Source organism: Xyrauchen texanus, chromosome 21 (assembly GCF_025860055.1).
Source record: "Xyrauchen texanus isolate HMW12.3.18 chromosome 21, RBS_HiC_50CHRs, whole genome shotgun sequence".
Classification (NCBI taxonomy): domain Eukaryota; kingdom Metazoa; phylum Chordata; class Actinopteri; order Cypriniformes; family Catostomidae; genus Xyrauchen; species Xyrauchen texanus.
This window is the reverse complement of record NC_068296.1, coordinates 4,374,501-4,385,344: the sequence shown is the minus strand read 5'-3', so window position 1 is coordinate 4,385,344 and position 10,844 is coordinate 4,374,501. Positions and strand designations below refer to the sequence as shown.

Here is a 10,844-nt window from a genome sequence, read left to right as displayed (position 1 = left end):
ACTAGGTGTCAGTGTAAGACGAAGATGGGATCAACATAAACATTACTGAGTGCACCTTTAATTACTTTAATGTTAGATAATAAAAATGTAATTTTTCACTGTTAGTTTATGTTAGTTGATAGTGCATTAACTAATGTTAACATATACAACTTTTGATTTTAAAAACGCAAGTATATATTAAATTAACATTATCCAAAATTAATAAATGCTGTAAAAGTATTATTTAGTATTATATTTATTATTTATGTATTATTAGTTAACGTTAATAAATGTGACCTTATTTTAAAGTGTTACCACAATATTACTATAGTAAAACCATAATACCCATAAAATTGAATGATTTTGTCCCCATAGTATTCATTGTCCTGTATTAGTTTCACTACGAATATCATGCTTAAAATATGGTTACTGTCATAAAACCATGGTAAATGGATTGTGAGGGCATGCAAAACTATTTTAGAAAAACTATTCCCGCCCTGTCCTCTAAGGGGCACCAAACTGACAGGACAGTGACATGGTGAAAATTTGTGTTCATACTGTCATCGGCTGGTACTATGAAGCACTTACACCTGTAATGCACCTGATACCTGAATGAAGTTGCTTGAAAAATCTTTGCCTTTTTAATGCATTTAAAATGTTTGAAGCCATCAAGTAACTTTCAACCAAACCTGCAGATTTTATTTATTTTTAATACTTTTTAAATACTTTTCTAGTGCAACTTAAGTGATGATAACTGCACTCATGCAGCTATATTACAGGGGCGGTCCTAGACCATTTTGACTGGTGGGGCCAGGGTGGGGCCGGGTGTGCTTGTAGGGGGGTAACTGTATTATACCTTAAATGTCCCATGTACACTTAAAAAACATGATTTGCTCTTTTAATATTTGTAGACTTTTTGCAGACTTTTTTGCAGACTTTTAAAATATATAAACAAGCCGGATCATGACATTTCAATTAGTCAATACACCCTAACATTGTAGTTTAACCCTCCAAACCCGCCAATGCTGTTCTTTAGAATGACTAATGCAGTAAAACTCTTGGGTAAAATGAATGATAGGCTACACATCAAGATTTTAGATTCGAATTTTAGCAGTTGCATATAACCAGGGCTGGACTAGTAATCTGGGATACCGGGCATTTTCCCGGTGGGCCCACGCACTTTGGGGCCAATCAGGGGCGGACTGGCCATCGGGAGAACCGAGTGGTCCGGTGGGTCGGCCTCAAAACGTATCGAATGGGCCACGATAAGCTAATCAGGGGCGGACTGGCCATAGGGAGAACCGAGTGGGCCGGTGGGTCGGCCTCAAAACGTACCGAATGGGCCACGATAAGCTAAAATGAGCCGTCGCGTTATGCAGAATGGACCACAAAACGGCGCCAGTGGAGCTGGCAGGTCCATAGATGCTAAACTTATGCTGAACTTCTACCTTATCTCCAGGCGTTGTTGGCTCGTTATGCGATTGACATTCGGTTTCTCCTACCAGCGCTCTTTGGAGCCTCTTTGGATCATTAGCACAATTAGGTTAAAGTATAAACTACTATATCATACAGGCATAAACACTGAACTCAAACAGTCAATGCTTGTTGTAGCTGGAGAATTGTGCCTAAAAATGCTCCAATGGCCTTTCATAAACCAGCGCTTTAAGGGACCGTCTGCAAATTCCACCCACAGCACTAAAACATCAGAGGTGTCCATGTATTCATTTATTAATTAATTAAAGTTTAAGAAATGCATACAATTTGCAATATGTAGAATGTGTAAATGTTTTTTATTAATAAGTGTTTACGACATGTAAGGCAGTGGCATTTAATATTTGGACACCAGTGACGTTTTAGCACAGTGTGTGGAGTTTTCAGACGATCTCTTATAAACCATAAGCGAATATCTAATAAATATTGAACTTAAATTAAACTTTACCCCGCTAAATATTATAATCCAGTCATAATGCATTGATGTTTTGTTTAAATGTAATTTGTTTGGTCCATTTCTTATGATGTGGTATGTCAGTGGGATGGAAAATGAGAATACCACTCATACCATTCTACCAAATCAATCTAGGGGGTCCACTGGGGGGACCAATCTGGTTAGCACAGGGGTACTGGCTCCCCTGCCCTCCCCCTAGAACCGCCCCTGCTATAGTATCAATTCAGGACAATTCTGCTTCTTGCTATTTATTGGGAGGAAATGCACAGCTTCTCTAATCAAACATAATGTTATGTCATTTGCTTGGAAAAGTTGACATCTTCCCTCTACCGTACATGTAATGTGTCACTTGGCAACACAATGGTCAGAAGAGACAGTACCCAGGCGACCTGAACTCACACATATACATGTTTTTCAGTGGAGTGCCTGCTAAGAATATCTGTTGTTGTTGATGTGCATGTCACGTGTGCCTTTCTGATTCCACATTCAAATTTGTGCGCAGCTCGCGCGCGTGCGCGTTCGCTCAGGCGCAAATTAACCTGCAGAGAAAACAAGTCATACAGGTTTATCCGGACCACCCACAACCACGACTAAAAGGAAACACTCCCAGTCTTTTGTGAATTTCAGAAAAATAACAGTTTAATCTCGTAAAAACCTTCAACTGTAAATTGGATTTTCAGCCTTTCTACCTGTTCAGGGGAGCAGTGACGTCACACGGAGGGCATGTGGTCTGCGACCTGCGAGCGCAGACTGATGTTTGAGGAACACTAGACGCGCACGAGAGGTGTTTAACTCGCGTTCGTGGTGTTTTTTTGTGAGTTTGACATGTTTGAAAACGGGAAATCGTGCGTGCATCCTCCCAGGGAACTTATTCGGAGTCTGTAACCCACACGGAGCTTCAAGCACACTAGCCGGTGTTTGTTGTACAGTTATACAGGATGATGCTCTACTTTCTCCCCTTACGGAAATTCAAGCGCAATGGGAAATACATTTTGTTTGTGGCGGTGCTGATGATCGGCGCATTGGCGGCTTATCTGGAGTTCGTGGCCACGAGTGTCTGGAGTAACACTGGTGAGTGATATCTGATGGATATTTCCATTTCTCTAATTGCTAACTTTTATATTTATTTCACATTGCACTCTAGTCTACCAATTACACTCCTTTCAACCATTATCCACTTTTTAACCATATTTCGTACCTATCCGTCACATTTTTGCTCTTGCTTGTTCATTTTAAAGGGACACTCAGTTATTGTTTTATGTTACGCTGAAACCTAACGTAGTAGATGTAGTATCACACTAAATCAAAAGTTCTCAGCTATCGACACATTTATTCCGTGAGTGAAAGTGGATTGATTTGATGAAGCCAATAATATCTGGCTGGTCACGTGATCTCAACATGGCGGCCCCCATGAAGCGACCCGCTCCATGTGTAATAAAACAGCTTTTATTAGAATCCTGATACGACTGGAGTCTTCATCTTATGTCCGTTATCATTATAATAAAATGTATTTTCTTTTTATTTCTTTAAAGGTGCAATACGTAACAATTGTCATGTAATATTTGCCATTTTATGTATTTTTTTGCTTATGTTTGAATGGCTTATAAGGCAACTTAAAAAAAATTAGCCCTTCCAGTAGACTGATTTTCATGTGAAGGGAGCGGGTTGGTTTTGCCGGGAAAGTCCAAAGGATGTGACATTTATGCGCACTCTCGAGAGCCTTCTACCGAATCCCGTCTGGCTATGCGGGAACGTGATCATAACTGTGTAATTTTAGTTATGATACCTCATCAGTCAGCATGATGCCGGTGGATCACGTTCAGTCTCTTTGTACGTTACGTCATTGTTTTGGCCGTTGCTCGCTTGCTCGCGTCCATATGCAGTATGTGCGTGATAACGAGCAACATGTAGCTGCTGCAGTTCACTTAACGGCCACAAGTGTCATTAATAACTACTGTTTCTGAATCTTATATACTGCACCTTTAAGGATAGTTATTTTTAATGAAGGAAAATGACTGTGCGCACCTTGAAATGGTCTTATGGTGACAAATATTTTTTTTTAATATGCAAATATTCCAATGTAGTCTCTCAAATAGTATGAGGGGATAAAACTGCATGTACATTTTTTTTAAATTAATTGAAAAAAAGTAGTAAGTGGGCTATAGCTCGTAATTCTAGAAATTCTCGTCAATTACGCAATTGCTTTACATTCTAGATTTGTTTTTAAAGAATTATTTTGTTTATCACCTCAGACAACCTTATTTGTCAATTAACTACTTGCATTCAATTTTCTAATTACATTCCATTTTATTTTTTAGTTATATTTTAATTACATTCCATGCTACCAATTACTAAATACATAGCATTCTTCATGCATTCCATTTAGCCCATCTCTGATTATTTTCCATTGTAAAGTCTACTTGCATTTCCATTCTACTAATTTAATTCTATTCCATTCGGTTCTATTCAATTATTACTAGTGATAAGTCAATTACAGTACACTTACTACAAGGAAAGTCCTCCTCAGGTAAAGTTGAGTTTAAGTGTGTCAAAGGAAAAATAGAGATCATTAAGTTCATAAATCTGCTCCTGCATGTGGGTGAATCGCTCTCAACATTTAGCACAATGCAATATATAATGCAATACAACACGTAATACAAACAGCGCAGTGCAATGCTGAATACAATGCAATGCTCTGTATACAAATCAATACAGTAGTAGAATAAAAAGAGCTAACAACGAAAAAAGGTAAACTAATGAATGTGCATACAGGTCTGGTTGGTTTCATTACACCAGTTCACAATCAGGTTGTTTCCTTCCTGTTTCCCAGAGTGAGTTCCACATCTCTTGTGCATTTAATCCATGCTTTGATAATTTATTTGCTCTCTTTGCAGACTTCAAACTGTTATAGCAATATAAAAAAAAAATTATTGTTGTTCCTTTCATTTCAAAAGCTTCCCAAAGAGAAGTGCAAGTCATTTAAGAAACCTGAGAGAAGGCAGATGAGCTTTGACCTGCGGATAGGATTTGTCATGTAGTTTGAGGTCAGTGTCAGCCCAGTGAAGCAGAGTCAGTGTCACAGCACCTGGGCATCAGTCTGCTAATGTTCATATACCATTACATTTTAATAGATTGAATTGTAACCTCAATGTGACCCGTAACATCAACACAAGTCTTAACATATCAGATAAAAAGCACGGATGGCAAGTTGAGCTTTGCTGTGTTTCAGGATTTTGATTGGTTGGAGGGCTCTTGACTCTTATCTAACTTCCATGATGCTTCAGCTTGTAGTTCCAGAGATGAACATTTCACCTGTAAATCGCTTTGATTCGCTATTTTCAGTCCATTTTTGCAAGTGCATTTTCTTGCATGGCAAGTTCCTGACCCAAGTTGGGTTGTGCACTTTATATATTTATATTTATGCATTTTGGCAGACGCTTTTATCCAAAGCGACTTACAGTGCACTTATTACAGGGACAATCCCCCCGGAGCAACCTGGAGTTAAGTGCCTTGCTCAAGGACACAACAGTGCCATCTTGGTGGTGCTGGGGCTTGAACCCCCGACCTTCTGGTCAGTAACCCTGAGCCTCAACCACTGAGCCACATGATAATTTTGGTTAAGTGTTGTAATCTGTGAATTGAAAAGCCTTCTAGTTTGTTTTCTGCTGTTTTTGTCAGTACCGTTTAGATTATGGGGGCTTTATATTTTAAACTAGTTTCATCAGCGAGACATAAGAGTTTTGCAACAGTCATTCCTGTACCGCATTCAAACAGGTTTGTTATCCCGCCATGCATCTCACTGGTTCAGAAGCGCATTTAAAATAGTCTGTTCGATTGAGACCAGTCCTTGAATTATTGCACCTGCGCTGGGCTCTTGCTGCTTTATCAATCTGGTGTGTTGATAATTGATCCGGGTAGCGTCAAGCACTGTTAATTGTGATCTGCGATAAGACTGTTGGAACGCATATAAAGTGTTTACAAGCAATGAGTAACCATGGTAATGGGCAAAAACGTACCTGCATTAATCGTTTTTTGCTTAAACCGTTTATTACAATAAAGGAAGTTTACTTGACATTCATGTTGTTGACTTATTAAGCATAAGGGGTGGATTTGGTGTGTTGCATTTACTTAGGGCTGTCGATTTAACGTGTTAATGTGCGATTGATTCTAAAAAAAGTACACAATTAATCATGTCCCTAGACCATAATATGGAAGATTCCTGAGCAATTCAAGCTTGAAGTACCATCTGTTTTCTCCAGGATGCAGTAAGTGAAACTTCAGCTTTATAGTCAACGAGCAGCTTATTCAGAGAACAAACCAACCCTTCAGCCGACAGCACAACACGAGGATGCATTCTTGCGTTCAAAACACAGCTTGGAACGGAAATCCAAACTTGTGGATCTCGAGATGTGTTTTTCTAAGTATTAAACTGCATTTGATTTGACACAGCGACCTAAAAAGGGTATGTTTATGATGCAACACAACCAAAGTGAGACGCTCCAAGCATCTGTCTGATGCGGGTGTACATTGACGGGTCCTTAGACAAACACTTATAATAAATCTCGGACTGATTGACAAATTAAATTGCCAAATAGATTGATGTGAACTGTAGGCCAATGATTGGCTTATGATCAAGTATATAAAAATACATTGAATTCTAAAGCCACTTTTTGTATTGTCTTATCAATGCTCAACTCTCTATCTCTCTCTCTCTCTTTTATATATATATATATATATATATATATTAAAAAACTACTTATAATCATTTCATATTTATACTGAATTATTATTTTAGGGTTTTTCTTAGCAAATATTTATACAGTATATGCGATTAATTTGATTAATTAATCTGTACACAATGTAATTAATTTGAGCAAAACATTTTATCGAATGACAGCCCTACTCAAAATATGTATGTAGCATTTTTGCATCACAATATTTAAGTAAATTCAATTTATGGTCATTTTATGTCAGCATGACTAGAAAACCTCTGTTAGATATACACAAATTTAGCTGTTCAACTTCACGTATGATTTAACAACTAATAGCATGTTGGTTTAAATGCATTAAATAGTTATTTCTACTTAATTTAATTGTCTGCAAAGAAAATAATGACTGAGGTCAGTCATTAAACAGTTGATTCCCCAAAAAAGTGCAGATAAAGCTGCACTTCAACTACACACAGTCACAGGCGCATGGACACATTACATGGACTGAACAAGATCCAAGTTCACCAAAGGAAACACGAATTACACTAATGGTGACTAGACATGAAAATTACAGTAAAACAACTTCAATAATCCTAAAAAGAGTGAAAATCTCTTGATCATTTGAGTTAGTAGTACTTCAAATCTTAATTTTATGGATTTTTAAGCCATAGAAGTTCAAGAAATCACTCAGTTCACCTTATAATTAATATTTTGTGTTCTACACATTAATGTAAATTAAGCTAGAAATGTTTTAAATATGTACGTATCCGAGTAGAAGCTGTTTATTTTTCTTACGTTTTGTTTGTTGAGCCAACAAACCGCTTTTTTCAGTGTTTTCAAATCAGCTTCATCAAGGGACTGGGTTCAGCTTTCTTTTTAAAGTGCCATTTTCCCCCTTTGGGAAGACTATGGTTAGACCATGTGGCCTTCTCTGTGTTTTGTGTGTGTATGTCAGTTTAGAGACACTAGGGTGTTTTTTTTACATGTCAGTGTGAAGTGGCGTACCCTTGCGACTGACCCGCCTTGACCCTTACTCTTTTGCACCAGTGGTCCCAGGTCTGGTTTTACGGTTTTGTAGGATTGCATTGAAATAATAAAAATGCCTTTTTAACATCAAAGAGCAGGTGCATCGAGTGGACAAGGGAGCGAGACTACAGTAATGCAATTCTCTCCAATGGTGCATTGGGCTCAGGGGGCTTTTTAAACAAACTCTACATTCCTCCGGGTACTGCCGTTGACCTCTTGGGAAGACTGTGAAAGAAAGGATTTGGAAAAAGAAAATGGGGTGTGAGGAGTAGGAGGTGGAGACACAAAAGATGGAAGTTTTGGCCGCTCACAGAAAACATGCAATTTGAATGTGCACATGTCGATGTGCAGATTGTCCGAGGGTCCCTTTTGAAACTCATTTGTTCTCTCAAGCACACACAAAGAAAGTTTACACACCACCCGGCATGCAAATACACCTGAAGACACGGATCAAAATAAAGGCGTGCTCGCCCGAGCCCTCCCCACAGTGTTTGCTCAATGGCGCTGGAGGTCAGGTGACCCCTTTCTACAGTAAGATGAGGTGTGATTTCCTCTCTTCCTTGTTGCCATAGTGCCAGGGCAAGGTAAAGTGGGCTTCTAACTCTCTACACAAATGCAACCTCTCGATTTAACCACATATTAAAGTTTTCTTTGAGGCAGTGTCTGAACATTGTGATACATTGCTTGTTTATGCAAGGAGTGTATGTATATACTTCAGCTCCTGATATGCAACTAGACACATTTTTTCAATGTTAAAATACTTTCTCATATCCCAGACTAATAGGCAGAGACAACTATATATTTATCCATTTAGTGGCTAATCTGATTTCCCTAGTAAATGTAAACATTGTGGCTCTGTCGTGCTATTACTGTCGTGCTATTCTGGGGCCATATTCACAAAGAATTCTTAAGAATAAAATTCTTCTTAAAAGTGTTCGCAGATCAGGTGTGTTTTCAGCTGGTTCTTGAATGTTGAGATGTTATCAGCAGATCGTTTGGATGTTGGGAGCTCATTCTACCACAGTGGAACAGAGAAAAATAGTGAAATAGACTTTGAGCTTCTTTGTGATGAGACCACCAGGCGCCGCTCGTTCATAGATCACAGAGAGCGATTGGGGCATAGACCTGGAGAAGTGAATTGAAGTACATTTATTTACATTTACATTTATACATTTGGCAGATGCTTTTTATCCAAAGTGACTTACAGTGCACTTATTACAGGGACAATCCCCCCGGAGCAACCTGGAGTTAAGTGCCTTGCTCAAAGACACAATGGTGGTGGCTGTGGGGCTCGAACCAGCAACCTTCTGATTATCAGTTTAGTGCTTTAGCCTACTATGCCACCACCACTCCATAGGAACAAGACTTGGTGACTTTGCTCTCATTTGCTATCTGAACACACACACACAAATGGACTTGATTCCATAGGCCTAAGTGGTCATAAAAATAAATGTCACCTTTGCGGTCAAAATTGATCGGCCATAGGAAATGAATGGGAAAGACCATAATGCTGAGCAATTTTTTATGGGGAATTTGTGATATACAATCTATAAATCACCCATAATGTAGAGCAAACATGCATAGAATTTAAGGGGTGAATATAAAACATACACACATACAAATGAATTGGTGAGACTATAACACAGAGCATTTTTTTTTATTATTTGTCAAATAAAATCTGTAAATTAGCCACAATGTAGAACCCGCACACAGAGAAATGAAGGGGTGAGACCCACAATGCACATACAAACACACACAAACAAATAATTTGTATCATCCAACATTTTTTTTAATAGTTACACCTTTTATCTTTCCAGTCATTTTTGACTGGTAAGGTACAAGGTAGGGCCTTTTTTGAACGTAGGTTAAAAAGAGTAAAAAATTTGGGTTCCAGTGAGGCACTTACAATGGAAGTGAATGGGGCTAATCAGTAAACATTAAAATATTAATTGTTTCAAAAGTATAGCTACAAGATGTAAACAATCTGCATGTTAACCTGATTTTAGTGTGATAGGCACTTACTAACCTTTTCTGCATAAAGTTAAATCCAGTTTTACACCTTGTTTCCATGACTATGTAATGTCAACAAACCCTAAAACGACTGTAAAAACTATGATTTTAAACAACGCTACAGGTCAAATATTACATGAGTTTTAACAGAAGAATGAATATGTGCTTTTATAAAATTATAAGCTTCATAATTCTGCCTTATTAAAACCCTCTAAAAATTGGCCCCCATTCACTTGCATTGTAAGTGTCTCACTGTAACATTTTCAAGAATGGTTTTACTAACAATTTTGGGCTATGTGCAAATTTGCCCTTCTGGTTCCTACTCTTTGAGAAAATAAACAGAATAAAAGTCTTTGTGTATTGTGTGAAAGCTTCATTAACTTTGTATTTGACTCTTCAAACTCAAATTTACTCTCCGAGCACACAGTTTGCCACAGCCAAACGTTGTATGAACATTATTGAGTCAACAAAAGCATATGGTTGATTGCACGGCCCCACCAAGGTGAAACCTTTCCAGAAACTTGAAAAACTGGTTTCTGTTTATATCTAATGTGACTGGAAGGACAATGCACATTATGTTTGAAATAAAAATGACATCCTATGGCGTGACATGCTATACTCTTTATAAAACTATTTAAAATGCATTTTGCAAGGTATGTCTTAAGGAAAAATGGTGCTTGATTAGTTGTGCACCAAATCCCTAATCTAAAGTATGAGTAATAGAGGTCATATGATTAATAAGGAAACCTGTATGTGGCACAGAAAATGTCAGTTGGCAAGACAACTACCTGCTCTGGGTGCAATGATGCATCATAAATGACTAAACAGACACTCGACACCATGTTAATATTCTGTGCCTGCTTAAAATGTCATACATTTTAAATCTTTTTACAAAATAATTTAATGGGAAGAAAATTGAAAGCAGGTGTGCTGTGTGTGAATGTGTATGTTAGTTAAGAAGAGGGTGTGAGCACTAGATTATATGTATTATCCCAGAGCTTTGTGGGTAAGTTAATGCTTTCGTACTCATTAAAGATTAATGTGTACATGGAATCAGTTTCAGTGGCGAAATTGTAACCCATCAATGGCAATCTAATGTCAAACACACACAAGCATGATTGGTCAGGTTAGACAGCAGTGGTGTAATTAATCTGCTTCTTGACTAAATATTCTTT

At 38.0% G+C, this 10,844-nt stretch overlaps 1 protein-coding gene across 1 annotated transcript in view; it reads left to right on the top strand.

Annotated features, from left to right (window-relative positions):
• Window positions 1-2,507: 2,507 nt before the first annotated feature.
• LOC127661823 (beta-1,4-N-acetylgalactosaminyltransferase 3-like) overlaps window positions 2,508-10,844 on the top strand; it is a 39,440-nt gene continuing 31,103 nt past the window's right edge. Inside the window, exon 1 of the mRNA XM_052152740.1 lies at window positions 2,508-2,995. Coding sequence (XP_052008700.1) covers window positions 2,863-2,995 — 133 coding nt within the window. The 5' untranslated portion in view covers window positions 2,508-2,862. The remainder of the gene's footprint in view (window positions 2,996-10,844) is intronic.